At 46.0% G+C, this 12,890-nt stretch overlaps 2 protein-coding genes across 12 annotated transcripts in view; one reads left to right on the top strand and one right to left on the bottom strand.

Annotated features, from left to right (window-relative positions):
• The window catches only part of LOC135920938 (uncharacterized), an 842,780-nt gene that overhangs the window by 242,162 nt on the left and 587,728 nt on the right, over window positions 1-12,890 (top strand). The window lies entirely within an intron of this gene.
• The window catches only part of rsh (radish), a 171,101-nt gene that overhangs the window by 87,813 nt on the left and 70,398 nt on the right, over window positions 1-12,890 (bottom strand). For all 3 annotated transcript variants that reach the window (XM_065455202.2, XM_065455199.2, XM_065455200.2), the window contains exon 4: window positions 2,525-2,705. In XM_065455202.2, coding sequence (XP_065311274.1) covers window positions 2,525-2,705 — 181 coding nt within the window. The remainder of the gene's footprint in view (window positions 1-2,524; window positions 2,706-12,890) is intronic.

Genomic DNA, 12,890 nt, shown 5'->3' with positions numbered 1-12,890 from the left:
AAATTATCGAATGCCTTTTCGAGGTCTAGCCCTAGGATTACTCTCGCGTCTCTCGTGTCTGCGTCAATGATCTGATGCTTGAGGAGCTTCATGGCGTCTTGGGTGGATAGCCCGGGTCTAAAGCCGATCATTGCTGCGGGGTAGACATCTTTATCTTCGAGATGTTTCGAGAGCCTGTTTAGGACCGCGTGCTCGGCTACCTTGCCGACGCAAGACGTCAGCGAGATAGGTCTGAGGTTATTGATGTTGGGCGCCTTGCCAGGCTTTGGGATGAGCACGATAAGGGCCGTTTTCCAGTCTTCTGGTAGTGCTCCATTCCTCCAGATGTTGTTGATTTCCTCTGTGAGGGTTTCGATTGAGGTTTCGTCGAGGTTTCTTAGTGCCTTGTTTGTTACGCCATCCGGCCCCGGCGCTGACTTGCTGTTTAGGTTCTGAAGGGCCGTGCGTATCTCTTCGGTTGAGAAGTCCCGATCAAGCTCTGGGTTGGCTTTGCCGCGATATGCATCGGCGGTCGTGCCTCTAATATTTTTGGCCAGCGGGAGGTAATTGTCGGCGAGACGGTCAATGAGCTCATTTTCCGTAGTAATTTTGAGTTCCTCGTGCATGATCTTGTTCAGCGTACGACCCTGGTCCACTTTGGTTTTGGTTCTATCTAAAAGATGTTTGAGCAGGTGCCACGTCGTCCCGCTGTTGATGCGGCCGTCCGCGGCGTCGCACACCTCGTTCCATTGCTGGTTAGGTAGTTGCGTGCAATATTCTGCAATCAGCCGGTTGAGGGAAGAAATTATTTTCCTGAGCCGTCGATTGTGTCTTTGTTCTTTCCATCTCCTGGTGAGCGATTGTTTGGCTTCGAGCATGTGGGCCAGTCGGCTGTCCATGCTATGAACGGGAAGATCTGTCTCTATTTCTTTCGTGGCCGCCTTAATGTCGGCCTTTATTGTTGAGAGGTCTAGTAAATAAAGCTTAAATGATCGCTCAAAGTCCTTACTCAATCTAATATTATTGGGAATTTAATTACATACGAGAGCGCCACAAAATTCAAGTAGCCTTCCATTATAAGTATTTCGGCATATAGGTAACTCAATCTTATTAGGTGTTGCAGCTCTTGCGTTGCTTTTGGGTGTTATGAAAACACTATTCGATATAGGGCAACTAAACTGCTATATATGATTAATTATACGAGCGACTCGTAGTGTGTAGAGATGATTAATAGGCAAAATGTGAAGAGAGGTTTCTACGGGTCTGCGCGTATTTCGAATCTCTAATCTTTTTAAAATTCATAGAGCCGTGTATTTCGAATCCGAAGCGCTATTTTCTCGGATCGTACTAATGGTTATAGATATGCCGCATAGGTGTTGCCACAGGACTCGACACAGTAGCTTAACTGACTATGAACAAATGCACTGGCACGGCGCTCTTTGGCCATACCTGGCCCTTGCGCCACTAAACATCAAACATTCGTTCATACGAACAAATTAAAGGTACAGCATACGAAGAATGTTAGAACTAAAGGAATCTCGCGCGCTAAATAATAAGTGGCAATCGTAAGTGACACGGGGACACAAATTTCGAAGTTGATTTTTCCAATGCATGTCAAAATGAAGACATGCGGATATATTTATAAGTTTTAGTATGTTGTAGACATTGACCCCGAATACATATCTCTAATTGGTAGTGATCTTCCTCCGTTCTTCTACCGGCGTTCTTGTGGCAAGGCACGATGACTTTAAGTGAGAGTAGGAATGTGACAAATTCCTCAACTCAAGCAACGCTTATATTTCTTTTTCAGGAAGGTCTCCATGCGAAGTTCAGTTTTGAAAGAAAATCCTTCTCGATTCTCCCTCTCCCCCGTCCTCTCCTTTACTTTATTTCCATTTGCGCCTGTTTTGCATATTATGACTATCATTAGGAAAATAACAAAATAGGGACAGTAGGAACATTAACTAGAAGAACGTTTACTTGGCTAATACTCTACGCTGGGCGAGGGTAACAGAGTTATGGAAGGATGAGAGCAAGATAGGGAAAGAAAAAGGAAGCAAATACACGACCCACACGTGTACTCGCACGAACAGCGCGTCACAGTCAAAGGCGTTCACGCAGGCCAGTCGTTCCCAAGAAACAATGAACTGACTTCACCGCGCCGATGAACATAGATGGGTGGCGCAAACAAAAGGAGCTAAAAACTAAACTGGAAGGTTTCGAAAGGTTCTTAGGGCAGTCGTCAGTTGACGTGAGAAACTCTTTGGCCGCTTACTTGAGGTTGATAAGTGCTTACAGCAAATGTTACGTTCCGCTGGTTGCCTTACGTGTACATGTGACAAGAACAGCGTGCCGCTTAGGAAAGTGTAAGATTTAGAAGGTGCGGGCCACAAATTGTAGTATAACTGGCAAAACGGTTTTTATCCTACCGGTCCTCCTGCCGCTCTTGCCTCTTGCTGCAGTCGAGAGCTTAAAGCCGAGATTACTGTCTTTGACCGCATTCGACAACCGCGAGTGACACGCAATCTCGAGCGCGTGCACGTACCTGGTCTAGCTTGAGCAGCTCGTCGGGCGTGGAGGGCAGCTGCCCGAGCGTGAGGCACGGCTTGAGCCCCGCCTCGTCGCCCAAGCAGCGCACGATGGCTTCGCGGTCATAACGGTTGGCGCACACGCACGAGGCCGGGATGAGGCCGTGCAGGTTGTACGTCACCGTACGAAGCATCACCCTGCGTGCAAAGGGAAAGAGCAGTGCGGAGATGAGCACACGCTTGTTTTTAAGTCACCTAATAAGTAAACACAAAGCACGACAGTAACAACATAAGGCAATCTAACAACTGGTTCTGTACAGCATACACGTATACTGTGGTCAAGAGAAACAGATACAACAGAGTGCTCACGGCAGTGCAAACAAACAAAAATAAGTCGTGAAACTCCCACCAGCTCTAAACTCATTTACTGCGGCAGTACTAAAGTCTCAGCGTGGAACCACCATATTTTGAAGAAATTGTTGTTGTTGTTCTTATCGTTGTCATTATTGTTCTCCTTGTCGTCGTCGTCGTCGTCTTCGTCATCATCGTCGTTGTTGTTGTTCCGAGTGCCTAGGGCACTTCCTTGCGATGCGCGCGCTTTCTTCGTCCACTTCAGTATTGCCTCCCGTGACCTCCGAAACACATCCGCAAGCGCCACCACTCTCAGAGTAGGCGTGCTGTGAATGCCCTGAAGAAATTGCCAAGCCTAAATGTCGCTCAATAGTTCAGCGGTGGGCGCGTCCACAACGCAAGCGCCCATTGCCGCTGGGGGCATGAGTTTCAGTTTGAGACTTGGCAAAGTTTTTTTTTTTCTTTGCTATGATGACGAGGGTGAAGGTGAGTAGCTGACCTGGTTACAATGACAGGATAGCGACTGCATTACGACGACTGGGTAACGGAAAGTACGCGCGTAGTCCGCAAACGCAGTATCGATCATTTAACTGCTGTTGCAGTAAAACAAAATCAAAGTATAGAAAAAAAAGATTACAAACTGCTGGTGGGCAGGAGGGCAGCTTATCTGCTCTCCATGTCTTGTCAGACAGTACTGCGCATATAAATGGGTTTATTTGTTAAGATTGAACGGAGTAGTAAAATGAAAGAAAGATCACCTGCATTCTTTTAATTATTTCGTTACACGGCACAAACTGCGCGCAAGAAGAACGTTCAGGTTAATTACAGACGAATACCCCCCTCCCCCCCCCCAAATAAAAAAGAAAACGCAGTTTACTCGAGAAAACGGCTTTCTCGGCCAGCTGCCTTGCAGGAAATTCCGCTTGAAAAAATAGGAAATGATCTAGGCGTAATGTCTCGTGCACGAGCTCGTCTTCAGTATGCCTGAACGTCGCAATACGTGTTGAGCAGTGAAAGCGCTTAAAGAATGGTTTTTCCCTTGTGCTTTTTTACGGCTGCCAATGCGCAACGCATTCTATTTTTCTCTCGTAGCTTCCCCACCCGTCTCACAATGTACACCCGTAGAAAAGTGGAGTGCCATGTAGATTAAATGCGTCAATAAAGAACATTGAATCTTCCCTCCAACAGTTCCTTAATATTTTTTTTTCGGTGCACCACAAATAAAGAAATAACTCCATATTCACTGATAACTTAGTGGCTATGACGTTGTGTCCCTGCGGACACTAACGCCACAGAGGCATATAATGACGGACGAATAACGAGTGGTACGTTTAGTTACACATTGACTACACCCAAGAAAGTAGGTAAGCACAAGCAGAGTGCGACTGACGGCCGTCCTTTGTCCTCATTTGCTCGTGTTTTTGTCTTTTTTCAAGCGCTGTAATCACTGAGTTAATTGCGGGCGGTTGTTCCACCACTCAGAACATCTACGGAGCTTTTCCAAAGCTCTGGGATGCGCCAAATTAAATGCATGTGAATGCTAATGCGGGTGCACGGATATCCAAGTGCTTCATCCGAACGGTGATGTCACTAAACAGTGCATGGTGCTGGGATAGTTGTTTCATTCACAAAGAGCGCGAGCTATACGTGCAACCGTCGCGGTGGCTCACTGGCTAAGGCGTTGCGCTGACGAGCGCGATGTTGTTGCTTCGATCCGTGCCGCGGCGGTGGTCCCAGGTAGTGAAAATTAATCCGAAGCCCGCCGCTACAGCATCCATCATAACCTATTGTCCAGTTTCGGGAGCTTACAGCCCTGAATTAAGCTTTGTTGCTGCGATGGACAACTATATGGACACTCCACGCGAATAGCTGTCGGCAAAGGCGTCGCCGTTGCTGTGATGTTCCGTATATATTTGTGTATATGCATGCTTTATGTTTACCTATGCCGTGTACGCAAGGTACATGGTATACTATTTAACGGCTGTAGGTAGTTGATCGAACAAGATTTTATCTTATCTTTACCGAATTATTCCTTAGAAGTTTTGAAAGTTGCAGCGCGCAAACAAAACTTGTTTTGATCTCAAGTCTTCAGAGACTATTAAAAAATGCAAATCAATGCTGGTGCTCCCAATTTCGAAGAGATGTAATTTCCCTGGCACCGCTCTTCACGGGCAGCGTAGTGGCACCTGCGCGATGATATTACAGGTACTACATGGCATGTAGAATGTTTTAAGGGTGCCAGCAATTTTCGCGCACCAGCTTGTGTGGAATCCGCGTACAGTCGCACCCGTGCACACTTAGAACACCGTCCGACGAGCTTAAGCGTAACGCTAAACCTTGCTATTGCTGCCAGCGCTTCGCCCTACTTCGGGCAGAACTGCCAATTCTTTTTCGAACTCCTCCGTCGACGATAAGAAGAGAAACTTCCCCGTCTTGTCTGCCTTCGCGACGTCGTGCGTTTGCAAAGGCTGATACAAACTGAGTTTCGTTAGGCCCTAATTATCCCTATTGCACATAATAAAACCATGCATTGAGGCATGTCTTAAGTTGCTTACTCGTTTTAACTCCCGCGGAAATTAGGTGGGGAGCTCAAAAGCAGCGAGGGCTGGCGATCGGTCATGTGCCAGGCCCGGGCAGACAACGGGATTTCCATAAGAGGATCTGTCCTTGTCTTGGAATACGTAATTTAAACCTGCATAATGAATGGGTTCTCTTGTGCAAAGCCTGGTGAGGGCCTTTCGACGAACCAAGCAACAAGGCGTCTCAGGTAACCCTAAATTAGCGAAGGCCAGTTAAACGAGCTTCAAAGTACGCGTCTCTCACAATTCTTTGTCATTGGCGTATATCCGATAAATTATATTTACTTAGGCTATCAATAAGACTGCTTTGCACTTTTCAGGTTGTTATTTTGTTTACATTCACTATCAACAGACGTTCATTAATGAGTTTACTTTATTTTGCATGTATTGAGGCACATAGACTTCAAAGGACGTCGTTTGCAGAAAGTCTATGCACGTTGACAAATAAAGCTGTAAGGACGTAATTGCACAAGGTGTGTACAGACACGGTGTAGCTTTATTAATTAGATGTACATCGATAATCAGTAAGCTGTCATCTATGTCCTGCTTTGAAAAGTTGATGGCCATCTTCTTTCATTAGCGTTCATGGGATTATTAACTTTTGTCACTGCACATAATAGTACACATATTTTTCAAGAATTCTCAGCACGCAATAATACCAAAATGCATTCAGGTAAGATCGAGCGGGGGATGGAAACCCACATACACTCACACTGACAAGCACCTACACACAGAATTTTTGAAATAAAGAGTTCGACGAAAACTCGTCTCGTTGGAATTGCTCATAGTCAAGGGTAAAACGGACGCCGACCAACAACATAGTGCTACTGGTCGGCGTCTTGACACACAAATTACGCGGATCCAGCGTACGTGCAGTAGTTTATGTGATACAAAGCTATGCACAATATTTTTACATAAGTTTATCGATGTTCGCGCTTACATTAGTGCGCATGCTTATGAAATGATTGCGCGAGTTGTCTGAGTAATTCGCTTGTTCCTCACTGATGAAAAACAAGGAACGTTGTGTAGATTCAACACGCACCCAGTAGTAAACCCTCACTCACAATGCACGCATAGACACCGCTGTTCTTAGTGATCACGTGACCTACAATGCGAGCGCGACGACGATGAACCCAAACTCCAGGGAAGAGGGAAATATAGCTTCGCTTTAATGCATTTAGGTGTCACACATACCCCTAGTGTTACAGTGGCACATTCGTTAGGGCCGGTTGGCAAGAATGGATACATACCAAGTGCCACATACCCGCTGCCGAAATTGTCATTTGAGGCTTCATACTGCTTTAATTGTGCCAAAATAGCATATCCATTGCTATCCTAGTGGCACATACTCAGTTGTGCATACCCAGTGGCCCAGGTTATCTACGTCGTAAGACAGCAGCTAACACATACTCTGCGAATCCAGCCTTCTTTATGTATCCATAAAGAAGGCTTATCCACCTGGCGAGGAAACGACAAACGCCGCAACCAGGGGAACAGCCTAAAACGTTTCGCTTTGTAAAGTCGAACTCAAGTGTCACACTTGTGATTTAGCGATTCTCTGTAGCCTTCTTGTATAGGCGCTTACTTTATATTTCTAAGCCACATCAGATCTACTGTAATTTTAGACTACCCCCTCGCCCGCTTAGAATAACAGAAAGAAGAAAAGCAATTGGCAATCAACAACGTATGTATAACCCTTCACGACCTGTTTCGTATTCAGGTGCCGATATAACCGGGCGTTCAAATCACCTAACACATACTTAACGCCACAAGCCTTCACGGTCCTTCACTGGGAGAAATTGCCAGTGCCGTTAACGTTGTGTACTCAGGCAGCAATAGCACTGCTGCCAACCATTGCGTCTTGCATTTATATGTACATATAGGCGGGTTAATGTGGCAGCCAGCTATCACTGATCGAGCCATCCATTTGCAGGGATCACATTTCGGGTTCGCTCGAACTGCACGAGATTCATTTACATGCAGTCCCGTCTCGACTGAGGAAGGATCCCCCCAGGGCTGGGCGGTTTCATCCTCCTTAATCAAACTACGGCCTTCCGCTCATCGATCGTGGGTGCCGGCGGCTATGCCGAGGAGGTATTGGATATTTCACCGCGCAAAACTGCGCGTGCTTACCTCTGCGACGAGCCTAGTCATTCGCGTTTGCGTAATCCACGCTTCTTTCTTTTTCTTTTTGTTTGTTTTCTATCTTGCTCTGCCACAGTTTTCTCGTCTTATAGCACCTATTGGCATCCTTTATACGGGCGAACTTGCTTGGTCGTCTCGGGCAGTGACATTATACTTTCGCTGCTTCGTTAGAGGCTCGTCCTGTTAGATTAATTGCTTTGCGACCACGGAGACTGCAACGGCACACTCCTCTCAGGACGAGCGAGAGGTCAACGGGGTGCCTTCCTGTGAAATGTCCAGCGGCGACATTTTGAGCGACTGTGAATTGTTTGGCGATTTCTTCATATTCATTGATATGCCATGTAATTTAGATATTCGTACGGACGGTGCCTCTGTTAGCAGTGTCAGCTGTCATTTTTTATCATGAACTTTGCGTTTACACAACATCATCATCCTCATCACCACCACCACCACCATCATCATCATCATCATCATCGTCATAGTCGTCGTCATCATGTTCACCATGAGCAAGATTATTACCAGGAACAATAAAAACAACACTAACGACGACGAAGATGACGACGACTGAACCGATCTCATACAAGCAAATTTCGCTATCGTATCCCCTGTCTACTTTATTTTAGTCACATTTACCGAACATAGTAAAAAGCTCCAGGCGCTCGCCAAATGATAGGGATACAGCCGGCCTTTGTTGCACTCTCGTCTGCGTTTTTCGTCCCTCCACACTCACTGTCTTAAGAGAGCACCAGTCATCTGTTCTGCGCATTGCACGACCTACGTATAGCATTTTATGGCTGTCGTGACATATAGACACCAGGAAGTACGTGTCTAGGTTGGCTACACTGCCCTGTGTTGTGCGTTGTGAACTATCGCATGCAGTGCTTCTATGAAGGGTACGTATTCAATTCAGAAGAAACAATGAACAGGCCTAAAGAATTCATTAGGACGTGGATGCCGTTATTTCAGATGACCACAGATATCACCGGGCTTCTCCTGCCCGAGATGAAAACGTATTGCTGGAATCTGCTTTAAAAATTTCGCACATGACAGTGGCCATAGTAGGAACATCTCTACTCTAGGAATCTAGGCGCAGCGGCTGCGAATTGCTTTTAAACATTTTGGGGTAATATTTCTATTTGAAACCCATGATGCCGAGTTTTCTCGAATTTGTGTGTCTCATCTTCCGCCTGACCAGTGGGCTAAAGGAACTTGCAGAGATCAGCGAGAACTTACGAGGTCGATTGAACCGCTGAGTAATAGAAAGGTCAATGTGGTTTCTACATGACAGCGGCAGCTTGCCACCTGAGACACTCTTCTGTCTGACAATTTGCAAACACTTCCGGAAGTACACTCAACATCAGCCCAACGGCGACACTTGCAAGACAACCGCCTCTGATGTAGTGAATAAGCGGGTTTTCGTTAAATATTGAAGCAATTGACTATCGAAGAAGCGAAGTGTAACGAAAAGAGAATGAGCAATGCCACTTACAAATGTCTTAGGGCTTGTTGCTTAACCAGCTTCACTTGTAGAGGTCTACACTTGCTTGCCATGTTTTCAGTGGCTTTGTCTTGGCTTCAGGCCTTACATAATCGTATAGAAGGTTACCTGATGTATATTTCGAATTGAAGATGTGCGCGTGCGATCATACATCGGAGAACGTAGAACACGTTCTGGGAGCCTGTCCAGAGTTTAAATAGCAAATAAGTGCTTTGAGGACAACATTGATAATTCTCGGTGATCGTCCTTTTGTGCCAGAAGGTTGCTTGGACCTTGGGATATTGCATCATTAGAGCACTCCGCTCTAACAGATTTAGTAACCTTCTTTATTGAAAGGGTAATTGCATCTGTGTACTAAAGCTGAATACGCCTTTGTGTGTTTGTTTACTTATTTTGACACACACACACACACACACACACACACACACACACACACACACATATATATATATATATATATAGGGACACTAAAGGTTACCAGAAAGTCAAGTTAAAGTGGTAGAGCAATGTTCTAGAACGTCTAAGGCGTCAATCTAATCGCGAACCGAGCTTTAGTAACCTAGAAATTGAGGTAAATGCATGACACGATTTGACACTCCCCAGCGACATTCCGGTACTAGCCCGATGACGAAAGCACTCCTCATAATTTGTGTTACTAATACTCAACTACTCGTATTAAAAATATCATTTCATTCGATTATAAGATAGAAGAAAATGCTACTTCTCTACGTGTATTCGATTCTAAGAAAAAATAACATTCTGACGTTACCCTTCAGTAGTATGGGTGGTCAAAAGGTTTCGTTTTCGCTCGACTCTGCGCGCTTGACTCTGCGCCGCGCACGCTTTGGAGTTTCAGTAGTTTCGTTGTCGCGTCGTGCTGTGCGGGTTCTGCTGGCTCGCGAAACTTTCATTTCGAACAAGCAGTGAGAATGCCACGTCCTTGTGATGTCGTAGGAAGCCCTCATTGCTTTCCCGCTCCGGAGAGCCGGTGTCGAGGCCGCCGTCGTAGTACGCAACGACGCCGGCAGCGCGAGCCCTCAGCAGCAGGTCGCGCTCGTCAGTGCTCAAAACGGTGAAGTTGAGCCCAGCATCGCGAGCCACTCTGTCGTTGTCAGGGTCCATTGTGACGAGCGTCGAAGTTTGCGTCATAGAATAAAGTACCAGCTTATGGCCGCGCGTTTCTCCTTCCGCTAGCCACCGTACTCCCCCTTTCGCTCTGCTGTCGGCTCTGTCTTGGCTCTGTTTCTGGCCACGCGTTTGCGTCTTGCGCAGAAAAGCCATAGCGCCGTCTGCGGACGCCGTTCTACTCACCGATGGCGCAACGTCAGTACGAGACCATGATGTCAGTACTCCTCGATCGGAGGGCGGGCGATTTGAACTGTGCTAGAGGTACGCGGACGCTTCAGAACGCATTTTCTTTTAAAATAAGTCTCTCCTTGGCACGGAACAAGCGTTTCGAGGTTTCTGGGATGGTATTTCAACAGTCCACGTTCACTTAATAGTAACCTTTAGTGTCTCTTTAAGCATGTTTATGAAATGTGATTTTACTGCTGTGACGGCTTTTTCATATCACCTCATGTTATCATCTTTTGGTCATTAGGCAATTAACTGTCTGCCGAGAAGTCGGTGAGACAATTGTTATTTATGACATCATCATCATCATCATCATCATCATCATCATCATCATCATCATCATCATCATCGTAATCATCTTCATCTTCTTCTTCTTCTTCTTCATCATCATCATCATCATAATCATTATTATTATTATTATTATTATTATTATTATTATTATTATTATTATTATTATTATTATTATTATTATTATTATTATTAGTAGTAGTAGTAGTAGTAGTAGTAGTAGTAGTAGTTTTGAAAACATATACACAGTGTAGGAAAGGGAAATCGAGGAGCAGGCTGGCAACTGCCACCGGCAGAGGCATAGTGCCTGCCTACTCTCCAGAAAGGAGGAGGACACAGAAGCATAGAAGGTGAAGATAGGAAGGAAGGGTGGAAAGAGGAAAAAAAGAGGAAAGAAAAAGAAAGCTGACAAATTTCAATACTGAAGCAGAACACGCACATCACAGGTCACACACAGCACAGGTCGTACCTAGTAGGGCCGGTCACTGCTAAAGAATGCTAAAATAGAATAGCGTCTGAGGTATTGTCATTTGAAAAATAGAAATACGCTGGAAATGTGAACCTAAAGTAATTGCTTTTAGAAAAGTAAGGAGAGCGCAATGAGCCTGATCGCGTCGAGACACACCACCACTCGGGTACAAACATTCGTCCACTGTCGTACACCGCAGGCCTTCAAGGAAATGATAGTCCATCACTAGAGACGTGCGCTGCGTATTAAAAGCGGGGCACTCCAATATCAGGTGCTTAAGTGTCTCGAAGCACCTGCAAGACGTACACGATGGACTGGCCACACGTCCTAGTCGGGTTAAACGTTCGAACACGTTCACACCGCCGACACTTAGCTTGAGCAGTAGTGCACAAGCGTGGCGAGGCAAAGCTCGACAGTGAACACGATGCGGGAGCGTTTCATTTGCGACGTTTGAGCGTATCATTTGCTGGTATGCATGATACTTGAGTAGGTGGCGACAAATTGGTAGACGAGCGTCATCAAGCTTGCACACAATTTCTTGGCATCCACAGTGGTTATGAGCGCAAGTTGAAGCCAGGCGATCAGCCTCTTCATTTCAGGCGATTCTTGCGTGTGAAGGTATCCATTCGGCAGCGAGAGGTAACCCATGTGATATAATTTTGTTGGCAGAATCAGTAATGATAGGCACAAGTGGACAACCAATTTCACTCCGTTGTAATCTGCTAAGGGCAGCTGGGGGTCCGCAAAGATGACAATCTTCGATGCGGTCAACTCCACTTGCAAGTATTTCAGTGCAACATCAATCGCTGCTAGCTCCGCAGTTGTTGACGAGGCCGGAGGAGGTATATGAAATATACGTCATACTTCAGTCGAAGGGCAGAAAAAAGCTGCAGAGGTGCCTTGACCATCGCTGTGTACAGATGCATGTGTTAACACTTGGAGATAATCTGAAAATCTTTCGAACATGTTTGACTGAGCCAAATGGAATATTGCTGAAACAGGCGTATCAGACTTTTTGTGTATGTCAGGGCTTATAAGGTAAATGGGGAATGCCTGTTTGGTAATATCTTTCGGAGGCGGGCGCCTAACTGAAGTAGCATTATTCAGAAATGCCAGCAATGTTCATAAAAAATGCCGCCATTTGCCCTGTGTAAGGAAACTGGTGGTGATTCAGTCGATCAAGGAGCGATTGACCATTCGATGAGCTGCGCGGACGGTCAATATGCTATAGAGCTATCTAGTCTGCTTGCAGCCTCAGAGGTGGTAACTGATGCACTTCAGTGAGTAATGCAACAGATTGCGCTTCACGAGGTAATCCTAGCATTAGTCGAAGGGCAATGCGATGATCTTGTTGCTGTTGGGCCATAAAACTAGGTGGCACATTCAGGACTGGTAAAGCATACTACACGCCCGAGAGTGCGTATGACTGGTACACCTGCAGAGCCGTTGTTTGGTTCCAGCCGGCTCCTCTAGCAGGCAAGGCAGCCATATGCTTGAGGAGGGAGTGCGATTAGCATTGCACAAATGTAAGACAGGACGCCAAGAGACGCGATCATCCACATTAAGCCCAAATAACGGTGTTGTCTAACCCAGCTTATCGGCGTCTCGTCAAGGTACAGTTGGTTCATTTTTCGAAGAGCGCGGTGCTTAGGATGATATGCTGTTGCAACCGACTTAGCAGGTGACATCTGCAGGCCAAC

The sequence above is a fragment of the Dermacentor albipictus genome, chromosome 4 (assembly GCF_038994185.2).
Source record: "Dermacentor albipictus isolate Rhodes 1998 colony chromosome 4, USDA_Dalb.pri_finalv2, whole genome shotgun sequence".
Taxonomy (NCBI): Eukaryota; Metazoa; Arthropoda; class Arachnida; order Ixodida; family Ixodidae; genus Dermacentor; species Dermacentor albipictus.
The sequence above is the reverse complement of the archived record's forward strand: the minus strand, read 5'-3'. Positions and strand labels throughout refer to the sequence as shown.